At 52.7% G+C, this 23,267-nt stretch overlaps 6 protein-coding genes across 6 annotated transcripts; 2 read left to right on the top strand and 4 right to left on the bottom strand.

Moving 5' to 3' along the window:
* The first annotated feature begins 111 nt into the window (after positions 1-111).
* PV05_06372 (uncharacterized protein) lies at positions 112-6,163 on the top strand. Its single transcript, XM_013459103.1, has 2 exons — positions 112-5,672; positions 5,728-6,163. Exons 1-2 carry the CDS (start codon positions 928-930, stop codon positions 5,864-5,866), a joined length of 4,884 nt encoding a protein of 1,627 aa, XP_013314557.1. The 5' UTR covers positions 112-927; the 3' UTR covers positions 5,867-6,163.
* Positions 6,138-7,848, top strand: PV05_06373 (uncharacterized protein). The gene is made up of 2 exons (XM_013459104.1): positions 6,138-6,493; positions 6,569-7,848. Exons 1-2 carry the CDS (start codon positions 6,476-6,478, stop codon positions 7,562-7,564), a joined length of 1,014 nt encoding a protein of 337 aa, XP_013314558.1. The 5' UTR covers positions 6,138-6,475; the 3' UTR covers positions 7,565-7,848.
* Positions 7,849-8,388: 540 nt separating this feature from the next.
* Positions 8,389-11,541, bottom strand: PV05_06374 (uncharacterized protein; the record flags this gene model as incomplete). The annotated part of the gene is made up of 4 exons (XM_013459105.1): positions 8,389-9,383; positions 9,430-11,010; positions 11,064-11,403; positions 11,455-11,541. The coding sequence occupies 4 exons, from the start codon at positions 11,539-11,541 to the stop codon at positions 8,389-8,391; spliced, it is 3,003 nt and encodes a 1,000-aa protein (XP_013314559.1).
* Positions 11,542-11,884: 343 nt separating this feature from the next.
* On the bottom strand, positions 11,885-12,424 carry PV05_06375 (uncharacterized protein; the record flags this gene model as incomplete). The annotated part of the gene is made up of 1 exon (XM_013459106.1): positions 11,885-12,424. One exon carries the CDS (start codon positions 12,422-12,424, stop codon positions 11,885-11,887), a length of 540 nt encoding a protein of 179 aa, XP_013314560.1.
* Positions 12,425-13,826: 1,402 nt separating this feature from the next.
* On the bottom strand, positions 13,827-15,883 carry PV05_06376 (uncharacterized protein). The gene is made up of 5 exons (XM_013459107.1): positions 15,573-15,883; positions 15,416-15,516; positions 14,847-15,357; positions 14,302-14,793; positions 13,827-14,252 (listed from the first exon to the last, which is right to left on the bottom strand). The coding sequence occupies exons 1-5, from the start codon at positions 15,798-15,800 to the stop codon at positions 14,058-14,060; spliced, it is 1,527 nt and encodes a 508-aa protein (XP_013314561.1). The 5' UTR covers positions 15,801-15,883; the 3' UTR covers positions 13,827-14,057.
* A 315-nt stretch (positions 15,884-16,198) lies between these two features.
* On the bottom strand, positions 16,199-23,097 carry PV05_06377 (1,3-beta-glucan synthase component FKS1). The gene is made up of 4 exons (XM_013459108.1): positions 22,539-23,097; positions 22,285-22,450; positions 16,955-22,231; positions 16,199-16,901 (listed from the first exon to the last, which is right to left on the bottom strand). Exons 2-4 carry the CDS (start codon positions 22,434-22,436, stop codon positions 16,532-16,534), a joined length of 5,799 nt encoding a protein of 1,932 aa, XP_013314562.1. The 5' UTR covers positions 22,437-22,450; positions 22,539-23,097; the 3' UTR covers positions 16,199-16,531.
* Positions 23,098-23,267: the final 170 nt, after the last annotated feature.

The raw sequence follows: 23,267 nt of genomic DNA on the forward strand, positions 1-23,267 counted from the left end.
TGCAGCGGCACGGTGCCTGAGAGTCGTGTTTTTTGCTCATCCATCATCATCGTAGGAAGGTACTTATTGACGCAACCTGGTCGCTAGGCCGGATATCACGGTGCCATCAGTGCCGTTTCCTCCACCACTCGCCGCACCCTGGCACCCTGGGTAGACAACCCGGGGCGCGCTGGATAACTCCGGACATGCCCATATTGCTTTGTAGGGGTTGATAGGCATGACTCGTTCGTATCTACGTTAGGTGCCTAGGCTTGCCCGACCAGATACAGTACTTATCTTGGGCCTAGTGGGCATCGTTCGAGTTTGTTGATGCTATTTCTCGCTTCGCGCTTATTCATGGCTTCCATTGGCTATTTTGGAACCATAGCCGAAGTCCAGCCACTGCTCAAGCACACAGGCCGCCAACACCCTCTCAGTCCGCATTGAACTGCTCACTATTGATCTTGCTTGCTTACAGCGAGCGCCTGAATTGTGTCGTCCAGCAGTCTATGCCGTTCAACGAATTATCATATTAATCTACAGAGAAGCGCTTTGCGTGCTTCCCGCTCCTCCCTTGCGTTATCACGCCCTTGCGATCTCTTCCGACGAAGCCCATCCTTAGTCCACGATACCGGCAGAAGCAGAACCGGCCGCAAGTCATCGGCGGTGTGGTTTCAGGCGTCATGCGCTGACGAGATAGTGCATTGGCTGTCGTTGACTGGTGGCCGTACTGTCGGTTGCATTGCTGCACGAGGTCGGACCCTCAATCCAACTGCGCCGGCCGCTTTGCGAGCACATCTGGTTCGAGTTCTCAAGATATTTGGCTACAGGACCCAAGAAGAAGGATGATTGATCCGGCTTTGCTGTAATAGCAACGATCACATTGGAAGATTCCGAGGCGCGGCCTGTCAGATCGAGTGGGATCGATGAATAGCGTCTCACCGGACAATGGTCTCGAACAACCAGATGATGGATAATCAGCGACAACAATATATACCCGGCCCGCCGCCGCCTCCAGTTCAAGGAATTCTGAGCCATCTGCCGCCCCCTCCGCCTCGACCACACCCAGGGTCAAACCTACCCCCTCCACCTCCTGGGCCACATCCAAACTCATTGCCATTGGGGACGGTGTATGGCCTACCCAGCGGAGGATGGCAGCAACAACCATGGGGAAGACCTGGCTTAGGTCAGAACATACCACCACCACCTCCTATGTCGCAAAACCAAAACTTACCATATGGCATGAGGCAGCCCTCTCATCTCAACATTCCCCCGCCACCTCCCCAAAATGATAAGCCCATACTTTCAGCGACGTTCATTCCGACAGGCGACTCTTTTGGCCCCGGCGTGGGAATACCGCCGCTTGACGACTTTTCATCTTTCTCCGGATATGACATGCAATTCACAAACGAGCCATCGCTCTCGCAGTCAGAGAAGCATGCCGAGGGTACGGCCAGTTCGCACAGTTATTCATATCCAAATCCTACCCACCCAAATCCGGACATTGCCAATAGAGAGGCCCGGGCTGCTTCGGCTTCTTCCGGCAGGCCATCATTTACACTTCCTCTTCGCGATGCCAACGAACCGATATCTCCAGGACCTCCCACGGCGACGCTACGCGATCCACAGATGGGTGGAGATCACAATCGCCAGCGGGCTTACAGTGCAGCTATTGTAAGTGGCGGTGCAAGCGAATTATCCCTGCAATGGCCCTTGGATAGGGTCCTTATCTGGCTTGCCGCCAACGGATTCTCCAAGGATTGGCAGGAGACCTTCCGGCTGCTCAAGTTACAAGGCTCGGACTTTCTGGATCTGGGTCGTGGCCCAAATGGTCGCGGCAATCTGGGGATGATGCACCAAACGATATATCCGCAATTAGCCAAGGTCTGTTCTAATAGTAGTACGGGCTGGGACCAAGGTCGAGAACGCGAAGAAGGCAAGAGGTTGCGAAAACTAATTTCGAGACTGGTCGAGCAGGGGGGTGAAGGACCAGCCAGTGCCGGCACTGGCCATCGCAGACGCGAGTCTGGACTCATCCCAAGCGCCTCCACGGAAGGTACGGTAGAGAACTCGCCTCATCTACCTCGAGCGGAGTTTAACAGCACACCTGGGACTGCAGGGCCTGAAGGCAGCCCAGGAAAGGCAATGCCAGCTCAATTTCCCCCAGGACTGGGCCCGCGAAACTCTCAGGGCCGAAGCAGTACAATGCCCGTCTTCAGCAAACACAATAGTAATTCTTCAACCCCAAGCGACGGAAAACCACCAGAGAGTCTTCATGGTGCCGGTCGTGCAGACTACACGAGGGGCGTTCTCACTGGTATCAATAGTCGCGGTCGCCACAGTCCCAACTTATCCGGGGACGGTTCCACTGGTCTGTTGCCTAAAGGTTTTGAGGCATCACCAAGCGCCAGCCCGGGTCTTGGAAATGCAGTGCCTGCTTCGGCGACCAGTGCGTCCTCTCAGACATATCGTCCTGAGCACAATAAGAGCAACAGCACCGACTCCATGCTCAAAGTATCCGGCCCTGGCAGGGGTGGACCAGGAAATCCCGAGGCCACGCATTCAGGGCGCTTTTACGCGGATCGACGCGACGCTCAAGAAATGGCAAGGCCGTCTCCCCTCGACACGCACCGAACGTGGAGCAATGACTACCCGCCGGGCGGAAAAGATCAAAACAAGGGGTTCTTGAGCAAGTTCATGAGAAAGAGACATGAGCATAGCCAGCCTCCTCCAGAAGATCATGCTCTAGAATCTCCAACGAGCCCCGGAGGGTTCCGTTTGTTTTCCAAACCTAGCGCGAATGGGAGTGACTCAGCATTGCAGCAGCGTCCAGCTTCCACTAGTCTGGCCAGCGCGGACGAGAAGGCAGCCTACCCGGTGCGACGCGGAAACAATCCACCCCGGAGATACATCTTTGTCACTCCTGATTCATGGAATTACCGCCTTGTTGATGTCACAGACGTGGAATCCGCAGTCGCCTTGAGAAGCCTGATCTGTATCGAGCTAGGAATTGCCGATGCTGAGTATGCACAGATCTTCCTGACCGAACCTGGGCAATCAGAACACGAGATCCCGCTTTCGGACAACGCCCTCGTATCTCTACGTGGTCGGACGGACAATTCAGGAAGCTTGAAGTTATTTGTGCGGAGTCCGACAGTCTCAGCTGTTTCGGGGCCCAGCTCCACTGGATTAGGAGTTTTATTTGCCCAGCGAGAACAGACTGAAGCATATGCACGTGGTGCACCCATGGTAAAGTCTAACTCAGCCGGAGGTGTGAATCGTAACGGCTACGCCTCTACTCCGAGCTCCGCGTTAGATCAACCTTCGGCAGATACGAGTCTGCTACAAAAGCAAGCAGACGAGTATCGTCGACAGACGGAGGCTAAACACAGGGCATATTTGGAGTCTCGCCGAGCCCAGAAGGAACAGGGTTCAACCTACAGTGGTGGTGGGATTCGTGGAAGCACGGTGATCGACTTTGACAGTCCGCGACTGTCGCCATTCGAGGACAAGAAAGTTGAACCGCTAGTGCCCGTTCGGCGACCACCTACAGCACCATCCGAGTCCACCACTTTAACCAAGGTCAACTCTCTGAGAGCACGAGGGTCCGGCACTCGGTCTTCGTTGGATGCCCTGAAACGCATATCCGATCCTATCGCGGAGGAAGATGCCAACCGAGTGAAGAAAAAGTCTAGCTCTTCCGCTATTGCATCGGCGGGTATCGGTGCTGCACTAGCAAACGTGGGCAGAATGGCAGGTGCGCCGGCTTCGGTTGGGAGTCAAGGAGTACCACAGGACAGAAACAGAGGGCCGCAAGGGGTCGATTTCAGCCAAAGGGGCTTCGGAAGTTTCCCAGAATCCCGGCAATCGACCTCTATTGTGGATAGTATGCACCAGGTTGCATCATCTCGTGAGATCAGCCCTTCAGATGCCACAGCCCGGCCAGTCCTGCAGACCAGAAAGTCCTATGGTCCAGATTTTGACTCCGAGGAGACCAACGTCTTGTTTGCTCCCTCTCCCAATCCGCTGAAACGGAATGACTCGGATGACGACTCTGATGATGGCCTGTTCGCCATTCCCCTAACCAACAAGTCACTTCCGAAAGTCGCCGGTCAGGCTTCTACCGGGAACAAAGATCAAAGGCCTGCATTGACTGTCGACACGGATCATCATGCAGGTAAAAATGTACGGTTCAAATCACCCGGCTCTTCTGGTGGTGTATCCCTGAACCAAAACGTTACAGAAGATAGCGCTACAGCCAGTGGTGAGGGCTACGAGCGCAGTCTGTCTGAGGGCAGTTTCAGTGGTTCTGCGCAATCTCCCGACGACACCAGGTCAGGTCGAAGAGACTCCTTCATCAGCGACATCTGGGCAAATCGTCCTGCGGTCGAGAATGTCGTCCATCATCTCGACGAATTCTTCCCCGGGGTCGATCTTGACAGGCCATATCTTGAGGAAAAGGGTGATAACAATTCGCCAATGAGGCCTGTCGATCAGGATCCGATGGAGAGCGCCCAGACTGCTTCAGCAGCGCCGACGACCTACGGTACCTCTGGCTTGGATCTGGAGTTCAAACGCAAGAGCGACTCAGATACCCTGGGATCTGATGAATCCACACTCAAGGCACGAGACCGGAATAAGGTGGCCAGCGTCGCACAGAGACAGGTCGGGAAGGCCACTGGGGGCATTACACGCATGAAATCAATCCGTGAAGTCGCTCAGAAGCGCAACGATATCAGGAGAGGACCATCGGTGGCGCAACGGGTTGAGCAAGCTAATGCAAGCAGCATTGTTCGCCGCAAGAGTACGAAGATGTTCGGTGCCAACATTGTTCAAATCAAACCTAGACCAGGCAATCGACTATCGACATTGGACCCCATACCACAGGAAGAGGTACCTTCAGAGGATATGCCTAAGCGACAAGCCACTTTCAAGATCATCCGTGGTCAGCTGATCGGTAAAGGCACATATGGCCGCGTCTACCTTGGTATGAACGCGACGACTGGTGAATTCTTGGCTGTAAAGCAGGTTGAAGTCAACCACAAAGCTGCAGGGCATGATAAAGAACGGATCAAGGAGATGGTGGCTGCCTTGGATCAGGAGATTGACACCATGAAAGACCTCGAGCACCCAAACATTGTCCAATATCTGGGCTTTGAGCGCAAGGAGTTTTCGGTCAGCATATACCTCGAATATATTCCAGGTGGTTCTATCGGCAGCTGTCTTCGCAAACACGGAAAGTTCGAAGAGTCAGTGGTTCGGTCCCTTACACGACAAACACTTGAAGGCTTGGCTTACCTCCATCATGAAGGAATCCTTCACCGAGACTTGAAAGCTGATAACATCCTGCTGGATCTTGATGGAAGCTGCAAAATTTCCGATTTTGGCATCTCGAAGAAATCAGACAACATATACGGCAACGACGCGACCAATAGTATGCAAGGATCTGTTTTCTGGATGGCTCCCGAGGTGGTTCGATCGCAGGGCCAAGGTTACAGCGCCAAAGTCGACATATGGTCCTTAGGCTGTGTAGTCCTGGAAATGTTTGCCGGAAAGAGGCCTTGGAGTAGAGAAGAAGCAATTGGCGCGATCTTCAAGTTGGGAAGTCTCAGTCAAGCGCCTCCTATACCCGAAGACGTGCAATCAACTGCTACAGTGGATGGCTTGAACTTCATGTATGACTGTTTCCAAGTGTGAGTTTGACCTGTAATCCCCTGGACCATTGTTTGCTTGCTAATTTTTATGCAGGAACCCAAGTGACAGGCCTACTGCAGAGACACTCCTACGACACTCATCCTTCTGTGTTCCCAATCCCTATTACAATTTCTATGATACTACTTTGGCCGCGAAGCTCAGAAATGCGGATGGCGCCGGACTCGGCGCATGAAAGGTGTTTGCATTGTATACTCCGCCGTGTTTCAGCGGGCGTAGGTGCGTGGGCCTACATGAACATCGAGGTTGATTTACGAGGAATTTGGCGTGGCCCTCATACACAGCAGACAAACTGCGTTCTACGATTTGATGATTCAACGAGAAACTCCAGTGTATGAGTATACTATTTGACACTAGGTGAGGGCGTATAGCGGAAGCTGCAGTTGGATTTCTTGGATACGAGAAGAGTCTGGTCGCTGGGAGACAGGAAATTAGGTAACCCATTTGGAATGTTGAAAAGTTGCCGGCCACATTCCTTCCCTTTGTTTTCATGTCTCGCGCTTACACGTCGTCCGCCGTTGACTTGTTTGCCATCATCATAAGCCATGGCATTTGCTCCGCCTGGCCTGTCCAGCACCAGTCTTGGGTACCCATGAAGCTCGACTGCTGAGCGACTGATCTGATACGCCTTTGTCTATCTAACCGATCGCGGCGGCATTGCTACTCTTTGTGCCAAATCCTTCTCTTGTCAAACCCTTCCCCCTGTTCGCACCTTCGCTTGTCATTACATCGATATCTCAGCAGAAGGCTCAAGAGAGAGAGATTGAATAGTAAATTCGTCAGAATGGTCAACTCGTCCGGGGTAAGTTGCCCAACTCCCAGGTTGCTGTTTCTTCGTGGGACCAGTTGCTAATTTGTGCGTGTCAACGGATCGCAGACCCCGCGGTATGGCACCGATGACCAGGCAGGAGGTGCACGACGAGAGCGAAGCAAGACCCCATCAGCAGATCCGGGCATGAAGTCCCGTATAGGAGGAACAGCTGACTCCGCAGGCTCCAATCGCAGCAACTCCGGCCGGCCCCTCAAAAGAGAGACCAAGACGGCCAGCGCAGAGGGACCATCGGAGTCGTCGCGCAGCGGTCATCCAGAGGGTGGTGGGAGTGGCAGTGGGAGCCGCGGCAGCCGCGACCACAAAGACAACGTCGGGGGCGCGCTGCAGGGTCCGGGTCCGCAACCGACCCCCAAGGCGACGAAGCCGACGCCGAAGAAACCGGCAACGAGCGCGAAAAAGGCAAGAAGACCAGCACCGATCCCCATCACTAACGACCGGCCCAAGAGGGAGCGAAAGGCACCCGAGCGCTATTCGCCAGGCCTGATGCCCAGCCAGAAGAAGGCCTTGGAGAAGAAGCAAAGCCAGAGGAAGAAAAAGACAACGACCACAAAGGCCAAGGCCAAGGCCGGCGGCGTCACGAAGTCGACCAGCACCAAGAAGGCGGCCGCAGCGAAGAAGGACGTCGCGAAGAAGGCTGCCAAAGCCGCGACGGCAACGACGACCGCGAGCACGACAACAAAGACCAAAGCCAAGACAGCATCCCAGACCACGGCCACAACCACAACCACGGCGACCAAGCCCAAGCCCAAGAAGAAGACTACTCCCAAGGGGGCGACTAGCAAGGCTGCGACGACGACGAAGTCGAAGTCCAAAGTTGCTAAAGGAACGCCGAAGAAAGCTGTTACACCCAAGAAGAACCTCAAGGTAAAGGCTGACGCAAAGAAAACAACAGCCACAGCCAAGCCCAAGCCCAAGCCCAAGCCCAAGAAGGCTGCACCAAAGAAGACGCAAACGCAGACACCAAAACCGAAGCCTGCAGCGCCGGCCGCGACGAAAGTCCCGGAAAAACCGCAGAGAGCCTGGTCTCCGTTTTTCGGCTAACTGCTCTCAGCGGCATTCCCATCTCCATTCCATAGTTTGCGGTGGGCGGCACATTAATGAGTAGCCCTTGATGGAATTGAAACACAACAAGGCAGAGACAGAACATGCCAATTGTCGGAAAAGGATGGGCGATGATGTGGGTTAGCGGCATCATGCGGTAACTTGGAGCAAGGGGAGTTGGCCAGGAACAAACAGCACGAGGCACGACGAGGCTGAGCCTGGAAGGGGTGTCTCGATGAATATCGGACGCAAATGGCTATCGCCGTCGAGCTGGAAATGTGTCAAGGGGTGGCAGGTGCAATGGGAGGGGAGGGGGAATGCTGTCTTTCTTTTCTATATCTTTCAAGTTCTTTCTTTTACCCCTCGAGTCGTCGTCGTTGTCGTGGTCGTGGTCATATTTTCTCCTTTATAGTCCTCTTCATCCGTGTCAAGTCTGGCAGACCTCTACCAAGTACTCCGTACTCATTTCGATCTTCATCCATTTTTACTCATCGTAAGCGAGATATTTTGGGCTTCGGCTCAGAACATGATCCGTACCGCTAGCCATGCTTGGGTGCAGAGAGACCGGTAGGGCGTTGTTCAGATGACATATGATTGAGAGTTGAGACACGTACAGCGAATGAAAGTACACTGTAGTCGCCGTCACAGTATTTCAGCAAGTGAGTGCATTGGTCAGTCAAAAGCAGTAGCATAGTTAGTCCCAAGTGTTGTGCTCAATGCACTTGCGCCTTTTCAAGTCCCCCGGTTGTCCTTTTCTCTGAAAGGCCAATGAAGTGCCATGCAGGCAAGATATAAAACTCCATCTATAGCCTTGCCAGTGTCTCTCAGAATCCAAATTTGGAAGTTACAAACCCCAACGCCGCCTGTCTCTTCTGCTTCGCAACAAATTTACTGACATCGTCACTCCACGAACTGCTCGTCTCGGCGGCACGATCCATGCTGTCACCAGCCAGACCGAGGTTCTCAGTTCTCTCGGCTAGCTGTCGTTGCATATAAGCCCAGTACGACTCCTGATTTGGGTCCGGTTTCGGCGCTCGCCCAGTCCGTGCCGCTTCTCTCTGTCGCTGGAACTCGGACTCCTGCGCCGCTCTCATCTCTGCAATCATACGCTTCGAGGGTGGTCTGTCCGCTCCTCCAATCAGTATATCCATATCCGATGGCGTGATATACTGTGTGCCCGCTATCCATTGCAGACTGCTAATCGTAGGTCGGGGGGGCACCATCTTCATAGGATCATATAATCGATCGGGACTCGGAGGGAGAGGCAAACCAGCGCCAAAGACATTAACCATGGCGACTTCACTCGGTCCTGCCCAACCTAGAATATCACCGGTCGGAGTGACAACCGCCTCGCCGAACCGTTTAGTATGCAGGATATGGTTGACTCGTGTACTTGCAATCTCCTTCAGGGCGGGAATGGAGAATGCTCGAGCCGCACCATCTCCAAAGAGTCCAACGAGAGCATAACCACGATCTTCAAAGCGCACCACATTAGCTGAGTCGCAGAGATATTGGTCGAAGGTCTTGGAAGCACCCTTGGCTGAGGCGGGACGGAAAATGTGAGCAGACGATATTGTGGCCACGACCAGGACGCCATCCACTTTTCGCCCGGATTGGAGGCCCGCCATTGCGTGACCTGTAGCTGCCGCTGGAGATCCTGTCTGTGTGTCGATTGGTGATGTAGAGATGACTTTGTCGTCTGCTATCTGAGTTACGCCAGCAAATTTCGCAGAATATCGCCCAGTTTGAGATGGAAGGATCTTGAATGTCGCGACTCGGCCATGTGATGTGCCTACGAATAAGGCGAGAGAAGAGTAGTCTGTCATTCATTAGCCCACGTCTTCAAAAAGATGAAGACCGCTCACCATCACCGTCCAGAGTCATGATACCGAAGTCCATCGCGGTCGCAACCTCAACAGACTGAGAAGTGGGACCTGATCGGCGAACACTTTTGCTCCGATGTTTGCTGCCCACCACCTCACTCAGCAGAGCAGTATGAATGATAGCTGGGCCACGAAGGTCGACTATCGTAACGCCGCCTCCGCCGTAGCCCGCCGCCACGAATCCCACATCAGAGTGCCGTAGCGCGGTAACAGGTCCTTGCTGGTCATTCGTCATCGTCAATGGCAAAAGGCCTTCTTTGAGGTTGGGATCTGCTCTCCTACAGATATCCGTCATCTGTCCAGGGCCTCCATTGGAACCTGGATCGGATGGAGGCTGCCCAGCGAATTGATTCCTATTCAGTCTGAAGACCACCAACTCGCCCGACCTCAGTCCAACCGATAACTCGCCGGTTGCACCAGACATGCTCATCTGTGTGACATCCAGCTGATCCCATCGGCCAACTGCCCTGCCAAGATCAACCTGAAGCATACCGGGATTCTCGATCATGTCGCCGTGTCCAGCATCCCAGACTCGAATAGTGCCGTCGGCATGGGCTGCCTGGACAATATTTCGATTCTCATGCCGTTTGAGAGGCTTCGTACCTGCAGCTCCTCCCAGCAGAATATTTGGACCATGTTGGCGAACTTCCCGCATACCAAGCCATCTCGTTCTGTCGACGTACGCCAGTGCAGTCTTCGTGATGAATGGATGTACAAAAGTTAACGAGACATGAAGCTGATTGGTTGGAGTGATGGGATGTCCTGAAGGAAAACTCATCGTAATGAGCTCACCTGATGACAATGCAGCCAACACTGCTATAGGATCGTGGGCGCCAGCAAAGTGTGGAGACACTCGAGGAATGGTGAGGAAAGTGGTGACTTGAGCATTAGGTGGTGCTGGAAGTACATGTGTTCGTTTCGGATTTTTGAAATAACCGGCTAAGTAGTCCCAAGACGACGTCTGGTAGTTTGGTGTGAGTCCAAGGTCAATGAAGGTCAACCCGTGAGCGGGATTCGTCGTAGGTGACCCTCCGGCAACAAGGATGCCAGTGTCATCTGCATTCTCCTTGGAACACCAAGAAATATTGAAGTAAGGCTCTTTGACCGCGATACCGCCTGGGCCAGACCTCGACGAACCACGACCGGGTTGATTGACGTCTGTCTCATTAATTGTTCTTGCGTGAACAGCTCTTCCGTCCCGTGGATCCCAAAAGACCAAGCTTGAATCTTCATGGGCCGTCATTATGAATGTGCCCGTAGGATGCCAAATGGCATGTGTGAGGCGCGGATGCCGCACTTGGTCAACAGCTGCAGGGTCTGCGTCTCCTCCGGGTGCGCCTCTGGGAACCTCATATTGGAAGAACTTGATTGCCTTGTTTTGTTTAAACGAGTAGATGGCGGCACCCTCGGAATAGCCAACAAGTAGTGTGCCAATGTCCTTGGGGTGAAACTGCAGAGACACGACTGGTATGAGTCGTGCTCTTGGATTGCGCTCTCGCCAGAGATTCGGAATCTTGAAGGGCGTAATGCTTTCTCTGTCCAGATCATACGCCACGATTTCTCCTGTCAGTCCGTGTCAGCCAGTCTTCTGTCTCTCCCTCTCTTGATGCACCCACCATTTTGTAACCCTGACAAACAATAGTCGAGACTGGGGTCTGTAAGAATAGCCGTAACGTGACCAGGAGGGGCATAGTTGGCAAGCATGTGCTTGCTGTCGAGGCTGAAGACGCTGATATCGTTCTTACTGTCCAGAACCACAAGCTTATCGGCGCAGAATTGGATGGCTCTGATGGAGGATGGTCTGGGAGGGTGGAATGTCACATTGACTCGTTTCTGTCCGTAGACGTTGACAACGCCTGCGCCGAACTGGGATTCATTTGTACCGACAGCGAGGAGCGATTGGACGGGATCATAGGCAAGGACCGATATTTGCGAATTGACACCATAGCGGGCGAACTTTCAGCGGTCATTGACAAGCTCAGTACAAGGCGCAGAGAGCAGACATACCTCATCCAGCATGAATACATCTGAAGAGATACCTACTGAAAGATCACTGGCGATGCCGGCCTGCTTGCCACGGAACAGGTGCGCCATGATCGCTGGTGGCGCGGCGGCCTTCGCATCACACTGTTTCTCGAGCGATGTTGGGGTCTATTTACACAGCGGGAAGAGCGCAGAGTCTCAGTGTGAGCGTTGTCGAAAGGTGAAAGGTTCATGCGCGGGGATGGTGCAGGCTGCGGTCGGAGTTTACTTTATGTGAGCACTCAGTGAGTGTAAGTCACCTAAACGCGTGGCGGCCTCCAAGCCACGTCGACTGCAGTCGCTTCACAACAGACTGACACAGCAATGGCCAGGTTTACTCCGTACGGAGGGAAACAAAAGTGAGATATGCATGCAGATTCCAGTCAACCCTAGAGAGTCGATAAGTCAAAGCCCTTTACTGCTTAATCACCCCTCTCTGCATCAAGATCTGAACAGCTGGCAGCGAATCGCTCATGATCTCACACCTGCCCAGCTCAATCCCTCCATGAGCCGCTCCATCCTTCTTCAGATATTTGAAAAGAAAAGCTGAGGGGATCTTGACGTCCCACTCCCGGCCCTGGAGGTCCTTGACCTTCTTTTCACCCGCCGCAGACTCCCCGACACAGTTGGCGTAGAAGTATGCCTGACCCAGCATCTCCCATCCCGTTCCAGTCTCCCAGCAAACTAGGAAATAGGGCTCGTGAAACTCGCTGGTGAAGAGACCGTACATGGACTTGGATTGCTCGAATGCGTTTTCATGTCCAGTGTGAACCGAGCCATCTGGCTTGACGAGCGTGAAGTCCTCACTATGCCAGTCGTTCCTCTTTTGATCCCAGCCTCCGCGTTTGTTGAAGTTCAGCGTGTAGTCTTCCATCCATTTCATGGCCGGATGTTTTCTGGTCTCGTCGTCCCAGGTTCCGGTGTGGACGAATGCCGGTTGGGTCGGGAAAGACATGGTGTTCAAGTGTAGAGGTCTGAGATCTCCTGGAAGGTAAGAGTTCGATTTTGAAGCAAACCTTGTGTCTATCACAACGCTCCTTGATGGGAATGAAGAAGCAACAAAGAGCAGACGTTTGACAAGCTTTATATAGGCATTCACAAGCATCCACAGAGAACCGAACAATGGTCCGCAAACGCCAGCCCGACCTACCGGAGTGTGATAAACGTTTTCAGCTCAGCCCAGCCATTGCAGCTTCAGCTCCTCATACGAGGAGACGCCAGAAACAGCGGCTACAGCACACACGAGGCACTGATTTGACATGTGGTTGGAAACTTCGATACTTTCGGATTGTGGCGCACGGCTGAAGAGATGTGAGAGATCTGACAACACGAGGGAGCGGTAACGAAGCTGGCTCCCCGCATTTCGAGCTGGCTCTTCTAACCCCTTTGCGCAGGCGTTCTGAAAAAGGGAATTTCGAAAGGTCAGGCACCCAGTCAGGTGCCGATGCAGGTCTACCTGACACCTACCTGAGTCGGAGCTCAGACGGGAGACACAGTTTTTGCTGGTGCAGGGCTCCCGGCCGCGTGTAAGTACCTTACCTACGTTGCTGACGAACCGGGCTCCCAGCTGTTGACTCTTGTTGCATCGACTGCTTTCTCGCTCTCCCGATCCGCCGTGATGTTGCGGACACAGCATCATCATAGCTGCATTAATTGAGCTTCCATGTATGTCTCGAGTGTGCCGGAGCAGCATCATAAGCAGCCCAATACTCACCACCACCACCACCACCACCACCACTACCACCACGTGAGGGATCTGTCGAAGATGTGTGCGACAGCATACCGTTGCCTGTCAAACAATAGATTCGTCATGGTGTTCAGTGTACTTGGCTCGGTTCCCCAGGCTCAACAAGGACCTCAGACTCCCCCAGACTGGAATGAAGAGCCCATTTCTTTATAGGGCCATTGATGTACCACCGATCCGAGGTGGACCCCCCTACGCGGGACAAGCTGTATGAAGCGAATAGTGTGCCGACGAGAACGACTATGAGCCAAATGAGAGACTGGATTCTCGATTTAATGCCAGTGCTTGGAAGCATGAAGGGAGCTCCCTTTGCACTGTCCGCGTTTGGAATTTGAGAAGGCGATGAGAGTGCTTGAAGCCGGGCATTTCTTTTGCAACCTCTCCTCTCCCCTCGTCCGGTCTCATGCCCTTCAAGAAGCGAAGAACTCGTCTCACTGCTCGCTTATTCTTCACTCTCAATGGCTGAAAGCACCATTTCTCGCCTCCTGTTCGCTTGCTGACGGCGTGGATGTAACGTCTTAGCGAAAGAAAGGGAAATGTTACAAGGGGAACCTTGGCATGCGCGAGAGTCACCAAGTAGCAGGCGTCTGCCTCCGGTGAATACAAAACCTTCTGCAAAGAATGTAGATTAGATGAATAGAAGAACGCAGACGCAGCCTGCGAAATGCTTCCTAGTAATCCAATGTCTGATCAATACACATTAAATGCTCTCTAATCCTTTGCTCACCAACTCCATGCTTTGAGAAGCCGTCGTTTCGGATGCATCCTTCTATGCTATTACAAAGTTCCTAAGTTTTGGCCTATCAAAGACCTAGTGTACCCGTTGAACCGCGAAAATGCCTGGTCACCGCTTCCTGGTCAGGATTTTCGTGATAGCATGCCGAATCGTAATGCCCGCCTTTTCGATCTCCTTCTTCGTCAGGCCTATCGTGACACAAACCTTCAAAGCCGGGACTGCCGTATAGATATCCGTCTTTGCGCCTGATGGGCCGGCAGGGAGACTCTTGACGCGCGTGATCAGAACGTTCTGTGCGAGACACTACAACCGACGTCAGCAAATGCACCGTAAACCTCATCATGGAACTCACCTCATCGACAGTGTCCTGCAGTATCTGCTGCTGATCCTCAACATTCAGCCTGCGCGATGAGACAACTTCCGGCTTCAAAACCAACAGCATGATCGGATTCTCCGGTGCGCTGGTACAATGTATCCAGTCACTCCTAGGGTCAAGCTGAGCCCACATTGCCTTGATATTCTCCTTCAATTGACTAAACAAATCCGGCTGCGTCTGAAGCATCATTAGTGTCTCACTGGCCGTCACTGCTGACATGGCCGGCAGTGCTGCCGAGAAAGTGTACGAAGCAGCTGATAGTCGCTGATGCTCGACGACCTCGTCTGATCCAGCACAGAAGCCACCAGCAGCCGACAGTGACCCTGCCATAGATCCAACGATCATATCAACTTCGGCGGCGTCCACATGCTGATGCTCCGTCACGCCTCGTCCAGTCCGTCCCAGAACTCCAAACGACCACGTCTCGTCCAGAATCAGGCGGAACTTGTACTTGAGCTTGAGTTCAATCTGGGCCTTTGTCAGCCACCGTGATCATCATCTCGGCAATTCTCGGAACTCACGATCTTTGGCAAATCAACCATATCACCCACATTCTCAAACAACCCCTCAGTGATAATGAACCGTCTCGTCAGTGGCTTCTTCGCCTGTTCTTTTGTCACCCTCGCCAGCACCCTCTGTAGGTCCTCCATGTCATTGTGTTCATACCATCTCACTGCACTCCTAGAGATCTGGATGCCCTTTCGGATAGCATAATTGACCGCCTTGTCCGCAACAATAATGTCGCCTCGCTTCGAGAACGCTGGAATGACACTTGATATCGTCGAGAACGCCTGCGCGTAGATGATGCACGCCGTCGTGCCCAAGAAAGCGGCAATGTCGGCCTCAATCTTCATGTGTACATCTTGCGTGCCATAGAACCCCGGCGGCCCACACGGCCCCACCCCGTAAGTTCTCAGGGTCTGTATAGCCCGCTCTTTCAAGTTTTCATTCGAGACAAAGTTGTAGAAATTGTAAGAAGCGAGGTTCGTCACGGTGCGGCCATTCGCGAGTTTGGCACGAGGGCCGCTCGGGCTGTTCGCGCAAGGTCAGCACCCCTAGCACATGCTTGCAGGACCTGGGTTGAACAAACCCAACAATAACTGGCCGCTTCTCAAGTTCTGCTTCCTCGAAGGGCGTCGACTTTGAGACCAAAGGTTCTGGCGTCCATTCATCGACGAGGTCATCTATTTCCTGTGTCGTGGTCAGCCTCCGAATGGCTATAGCATCCAGTCTTTGGCTCAACCCACCTCCTCAGATAATTTGACATAGTTCGGCTTCGTAGAGTATTTCGGCGCAAGCAGATATCGAATTGCAAACAGGACTAGGAAGAGTTCGACCGCGGAGCGGACGGGGTCGTTCTGGTAGCTTGACTGTACATAGCGCAGGAAAATCGCGGACCCTGGGATTTTGTGGAATTGCTCAGATGTGGCATTTGCCAGGTTCGCAAGATATACGTGGGCATCTTGGGCGTCCATTTTGCGCCTGCATAAAGCGCGGACTTGATGTGGTGAATGGTAAGAAAGGTGGTCCACGAAGGCGTTGGCGACGTAAACCTGACATCTCGAGGCTCGACGCGGCGAAGCGGGCTGGTTTTATTACAAGCTACTAACGTTAGGCACCCATAGGCTACTGCTAAGCGTCAGGGGCAGCCAGTCACGCCAGTCTAATGAAAAGGGGATTTGTCTGACGCAGCAAGGATTTGACTCAAGCACCAGCACCAGAACGATCGCCCGCGAAAACTTCGTGGAGTCCAGCAGCTATCCTGGTCTGACGGGACTCACATCATCCACCAGCAACCCAATTCCCGATTGACCCGCACCCGCTCGATAAAAATATACAGCAGGATTTATTGTGAAACTCTGCATTTGGCAGGCCGCGAAACACAGATTGAGATGAACGAATACTCCATACTATGGTCTCATTTCAGCGTATGCAAATATCCATTGAATCTCATGTACAGTACGAGTATGTCTAATGAACAAGATATACCTCAATTGCCACAACTCCATTCCCCAGTATTTGCCGCGAGTCAGCAAGCCAGCCAAAAGCTCCTTTTTGCTTTGAACGGCTGCTTGTCTATGCCATTTCATTCATTAGTTTGTTGGAACAAGGAGCGATAGAAAAGGCTCAGACCACCGGACCATTTCTATGGCCCGAAGCAAGCTTCTTTTTGCAATCCGCCGAACAGTTGCTCATGCAATCAGATTTACCATCTGATAAATCGTCCACCACCACCAAACGTGAAAGGATTACTGCCACTCGAGCTCGCAGCCGCAGCAGCGGTTGTAGCAGCTTGTCCACTGTCACCACCAGTCGCAGCAGCACCCTGGCCGAAGTTGTGGAGAGCCGATCCTGTAATCTGGCTGGTGGTATCGTTGTTGTCTTGTCCGGTAGGTTGGAGCAGGTCGAGCGGGATGCTCGGAAGATTGGTGACATATTTGCGAACAAAGACGGGGCCGATGATCAGTACGAGGAAGAGTATGAGCAAGGCAAAGTACAGGATAGCGTAACGAATGACACGTCGCTTTCGAAGGCGAGACTGCTTGATCGAGTAGATAGGCGGTCTGATTTGACGGCTGTACAATTGTTAGCATGTGGTACGATGCAAGGGTCATTGAAGATGACATACCTAGGTCGCAGCCAGAACAGCATGACCGAGTGGAACTTGTCAATGTAGGGAACGCAAAGCGCCGGCAACATGATGAACATGAGGCAATGGCCCAAGATGAAGTCAGCAGCGAAGAATCCGAGCTCAGTGATCTTGCAAAGATATTCACGCGCTGGTTGCGACATCGAGTGCCAGCCCATTGAATACCATTTACCCGTCCACCAGGCAATGTTCGAGGAATCTTGCTTGAATTCTCGAGTCAAGCAGAGAGCAATGATGAGCTTGAACACGAATCGCTGCAGTGCCACGACCGCGATCATGCCCAGCAATGCCTTGGCGAAAATCCATCCTTCAAGGAAGAACATGACCTCCCAGAATGCAAAAAGGGAGATGACGGCAACGGCATGAGCGATAGCAGCAAGGACGGAGCCGAACTTCTTGCAGCACATGCTCAGCACAGGACCCATACAGCACGCCATGCCAAAGAGACCAGCCAAGACACCAGCATTGATAGCAATGGGAGCAAAGGCCACAATTGCCACACGGACGAGTGAGTTGGTCGCTGCCTCCGGTTTCTCCACACCAGTTTGTGCATTAATAAACAGGTATGGGATCAAGGTCAAGGCGACAAGAACCAACGGTCCAATGACCTCGCTGAAGAAGATGCTGGTAAAATGCGCACGGGGAACGTCGCCGGACAGTTTCTCGGATGGAGAGCCCAGAACCTTGCGCTTGAATCCAGTGAGACGGGTACGAGACAGTCTGCAGAACGCAATCCAGGAAGAGGCGTGTGAGCGGGAGTTGCCGCGAGACAGCCATCTGAGATAGTCTCTGTAGTCGATGAAGAAGTCCGTCCATGCGAACTGATGAGGATTGAAGATGAATGGCGAGATGACCAGACCGAGCAGGGAGATCCAGAACCATAAGAGCCAGGCACCCCAGACGGTAATTGTTCCAAACAGCAACATCATGAGCGAGCGCGCACCAAGATAAATCGATGGACCAGCAAATCGCGAGTATAGGACGCCGAACGGAATACGGGCGGTGGCAAAGCCACGTCCAGTACCAATATAGCGAGCGCCTCCGAATGACAAGTCTTGCTGAATAGAGCTCGCATAGATTTGACACACGAACACTTCGAACACTGGTGAAGCAGAGGCGAAGTGCTTGGCCAAACGAGTAGCGGCGCGCCAGAATCCACGTTCGGTCAACTCTTGTACAACCAAGGGTACAAAAGAGATGAAGAAGACGATGAAGATCGAGACAACGCAACGCTCCACCCATCCCTGAATGGGAATCAGGTTTGCGCATCCGGTCGGTTTGAGAGGATCCGTGGGTGGGGTGTTACGGTTGAAGTGGCAGACAATTGTCTCGTGCCTCAAGGCGCCAAGGTTGATGAGGACAATCATGAAGAGCTGCACCGACAACATGATGAACATGTTGTTGATGTGGAAACCGGGATGTGCGTAGTAGAAGGAGAGGAAGCGATCCAGAGGCAGCTGAGTACCGAGGTAGTAGTACTCTCGGGACAACATCTGTTCACCCATACCGGTTCCGATCTTGGTCGTGAAGTTCAGAATAGAGCCGAAACCAAGATCACGACCTTTGCCACATTGGTAATACTCGCAGTGCTTGATGCGGCCTCCTCGAATGAGAGCATTCATACCAGCGTAGATATCCTCGTTGAGATGGAGACCCTTCTGGGCCTTGGAGACACCACCACGAGTTGTCATGAAGATACCGTTCAGGAAATCCGGGTGACCATAGTGCAGCTTGCCACCGATTTGAGCAAGAGTACGAGCGAAGAGAGTACCGAAGGTCTGTTCCTTTCCAGCGGCGACATCACCCAAGACACCAATGTTCTCGGAGAAGATGTACTCGCGAGCGCCAAGAATAGCGACAGGATTGGACTTCGTGGGAGGAATTCCAGGAGTGTACGGTGAGACGTTATCTGTAGTCATCTCCTCGAATTCGGCCAAGACGCTTCGAATCTTCAAGCATTCTTCGAGATAGTTGTCCTGGTTGGCATCGATAAGCTGAATGTATTCACCGCGGTAAAAGATGATTGCATGGTTCTGATTGTCAGACTTGCCATCTCCCAGGATAGGGTTGCCAGAGAGCTGGACCCTGAACTTAGGTCGACGCATGCCGTTGTCGAGAAGTTCGGAGTGGCCATCGATGAGAGCAGAGTACAAGCGAGGTTCCTCGCCTTCGTTTTGCGGTGGCTCCTCGTCCAGGTAGGCGATTTGCAAATCGGGGTACGCACGGAGCAAGAATTCGGTGTTTTCGCGCTCTTCCTTCTTGAACTTGGCATATCGCTGCATAGATACCACAATCTTGAACTTCCTTCTCGCCATACGTTCGAGTTCGCGCTCAAGCTTGTCAGAATTACCACCAAACATTTGAACGACCTCCGGGTTTTCGACACGATACAGCAGCTTGATGGCACGGCTGTAGTTCATGAAACCGGAGACTGTTCGGTAAAGGGTTTGCGAGCGAAGAGAGGCCCAGATACGAGTTCTGAGAGTATATTCAGGAGCAGCAGACTTGAAACCGATGCAATAGAAAGGCAAATCATCGATCTTGCTCTTGGCGGTGTCTTTCTCGGATTTCTCATAGTCGCCGTTGAACTGCGATGTCTCATCAGCAAGAATCTTGGTGTCCTTGACGAAGCAGTCCCATTCGTGTGGGTGAAGCTGCTTGAGGTATTCCAGAAGGGTGACACGAGAGTATGGCTCGTCTTCGCGAATGATCTCACGAAGAGACAGAAGGATCTTCTCGCTGTAGTGGGGAATGAGCACAGTGAAAGTTGGCATATTGTCGACCGGGAGAGGCTCTGGAATAGGAGTAGACAGCGACTGGGCGAAGAAGGAGATGCGACGCTCGGCTTCGCTCTGCGATGGGAAGAACTCAGTCTTGAAGGAGTGATCTTCCTGCGAGACAAAGAAGGTCGGTGCTCGTAGAGTGCGCTTGCCTTCTTGCTCAGAAGGAACCTGGTGGTACAGCAGCTTCTGCACATGGTCGATGGCCAACAGGTGCTCTCTGTACATCGAGATGACAATGGCGTTCCACACTTGTGAAATTAGAACCTTCGGCTTGTACTTGATCTCCATGTCGGTAGTTGCGAGGATCTTTGAGTAAATACGCTTAGGTAGTCGCGAGAAGATGTTTCTCCAAGGCGTCCAGATGGACACACCGAGATAGAAAGAGCGCGCAACGGAGAAGACGCAATTCCAGATAATGTACCACAGGTATGTATCCAAGAAGAAGAGGATCAGGTCAGTGAAGAACATGATGCCGAGCAAGATCTGTGGCTGATACTTGCAGAGGTACGTCTTCAGGATCGCATCACCTTGGCAACGGTGGATCTTGGTGTAGGACAAAATCTTGATCGGGTCTCGGAAAGACAGTGTCAAGAAGAAGTACGATTCGGCCAACTTGGCGGCAAAAACCATGATCCAGAGCCCGTAGGACATCCACATGTCATTACCCTTAAGGCGGGGGTATGAAGCAGTGAAGGTTTGACTTGCAACGTACTGGCGGGAGTTGCGTGTCAGATAGCTGCCAAACAAACCACCGAGGGGCATGATCGAGAAGAAGAAGAATGTTGCCAACGCCACAAGAAATTGGACCACACCCAGGATCAACGAGATCTTTGAGGTTTGCGAAAAGCCGAAGATGTAGACACTGGGAGCGATGTTGAGAGTGAAGACACCAATCAAGAAAAGCAGCCGCTTCGTGAGATGCTGAGCACCAGCCCATCTCCGTGGCACGTATGACCATTCGATGAGTGTTGCCATGATCTGGATGAGTGATGCAACCGTTCCACCCAAGCCGACAGCGGACCACTGCGCAGCCGCATGAGGTTGGTTGTTCAGCTGTTGCTGGTAGTTCTTTGTGTACAGCGAGGGGGAGTTGAAAGCAGTGTAGAACCAGAAGGTGGTAAGATGGATGACCCAGATACGGTTAAAGTTGACGACCAGGTGGAACCAAGATCTCGTCTCCTTGTATGTCTTGAAGAACACCTTCTTCCAGTTGACCTCCTGAAACTTCAGGTAGCGTTCAGCTGGAGGCAGATCGACGATACGGGACTTGTCATTCATGACAATTCTCTCGATACCTTCCGGGTACCAAAAGAGCTGATTGATATCATCGTAGCCAATGACCTTGTTATGGTCCCGCTCTCGCCGGACGTACTTGCCATCGATGATTTCGTAGCACTGATCTCTGATGTAGGTGTACAAGGGCGTGATAACATTGTTGAGATAAGTGAATTCTTCCACTGGCTCAACACGGTTTTGGCAGGCAGGCGAATGAAGGTAGTCGTCCGCACACTTGAAGATGAAGCACAAAGTCTCCGGCATGAAACGGACCTGGTTGGCTTCACCCCAGCAGAGCAGGTAAAGAGCGATCTGGCGTGCACGGTCATGTTGCGACATCTTGTTCATCCGCGTCTTCCAGCGGTATTCAGCAGCCTCGAGGGAATTGTCACCCTCCAAAGCTTCCAAGGTCTGCTCTTCATTGGTTGGGTTCTCCTTGGCCTTCTTCGCCGCCGCTTTGCGTGCTTTACGTGTCCGGCGGTTGGCTTTGCCGAGTTTCATGTTGGCAAAACCGACTGCATCATCCAGATCAAGATGAGCAGCAAAATACCATCTGCGGTAATTGGCATTGTCGCCTCCAATGTAGTCTGCGTGCAGCGACAACAGGGCTTGATTGGGTGTCATACGCGAAGCTCTGGAATCCAAGAGGGTCATCATATGATCATACATGTTGCGCATGCTGTCCCGTTGGAAACCGAATTTCGCAGTCAAGTCCAAGAAGATGTCCTCAACTTCCTCTTTGGAAAGAGGGATCTGAGCATCCGAGGTCCAAGCAGGGTACGGCTCTCGAGATCTTTGACCAGCTGGCAGGGCGTTGTTGTAGTCCATGCCATATATTGGGGTGGAAGCTCCAGAAGATCGATTTCCACCGTAAGAGACTTGTGAAGACGGTGGTCTGTAGCCACGGCCACCTTGGTTATCGTAGCCACTGTGGTATCTCTCGTCTCCTCGACCGTAGTAGTCCATTTCGGCAGCACGAGCCATGTCCGACCTCATGGTGAAGTCGCTGAATGTTTCGGAGTCTTCCTCAGAATCATGGCCACGGCGTCTTGGGCGTTGACCTTGGTACTGGGGCTGGCCTGCAGCGCCCTGGTCATAGTATTGACCATCGTAGTAGTCATCTTGATATCCTTGGTGGCCTTCGTAGTAGCCGCCATCATTATGATAGGGGTTCGAGGCATCGGCATTGTAGTAGCCACTGTTGTCCAAGTCAGTCTGCGTAATCAGATGTGCGAATTGGGAGGTGCTTACGATTCATCGTAGTATCCTTCGCCCCCATGTTGCTGCTGATGACCGTAGTCATATTGATCATTGTACCCGTGATCGTCTTGATAGTAGGCGTCGTTGCCATGAGGCTGGCCGTAGCCATCGTCATAGCCGCCCTGATGAGGATGACCAGACATGTTGTAGGAGGTGCCTGGATACGAATTGCAATCAGCACAGGGCGTCTGGAAGGGCCGGGCCTCCTCTGCAGGAAACGCGTACCACTCTAGAATTATACACACCTTAAAACAGTCCCATCAACCAATTTCCTGTTTGAAAATGCAAGATATGCTGAGCGATTGTGACTTTTCAAGTGTGGTTGAATTATTATGTGATGGTCAAGAATAGCAGCAAACGTGCGTAAGGAGTAAGAGACGCAGGCTGATGTTGAGAGCCGTGTACAGTCGTCGTAGGAAATTGTGCCTGTCTGTATGAAGGAATTCGTACGAGACAGGAGCAGGTGACGAGACAGCTCAGGCGTCGAGGTCGGTGGTGAAGAAAACGAAGAAGTGGTCGTAGGTGATGATTGTTGTGAAACGAGTGGAAGGGAGGAGCAGTGGTTGCTCAGCCAATGCAGCTGCGCGTCGGCGGCAGGCGTGGCTAGCAAACGGAATCCGATCTGACCACTTCCCTCGCCTCTTTTTTGATTTCGAGGAACAGGCCCCTGTGCACCTGCCTTTCTCGCAGCGATAGAAGCGAGTAAAGGTAGATACGACGAGTAGGCAACAAAGCGATGGTATACAAGAGGCAGGACTGGTCAAGAAAAAAGGCGACGACAAAGGGGACCAGGGAAAAAAGCAGGCTTTGGGACGATGAGGGAAGCAAGGTCAGAGCTTGGGGTGGTTTGCTGGTGCTTGTTTCGGGATTAGGGGCCGTAGAGGGGCGTGCGCAGGCCAGAAATTTGGCTGGCCAAGGAGTGCTGGTTGAGTGGGCTTTTGATTTCGGGTGGGCAGGGGGCACAGACAGCCAGA

Source organism: Exophiala xenobiotica (assembly GCF_000835505.1).
Source record: "Exophiala xenobiotica strain CBS 118157 unplaced genomic scaffold supercont1.4, whole genome shotgun sequence".
Taxonomy (NCBI): domain Eukaryota; kingdom Fungi; phylum Ascomycota; class Eurotiomycetes; order Chaetothyriales; family Herpotrichiellaceae; genus Exophiala; species Exophiala xenobiotica.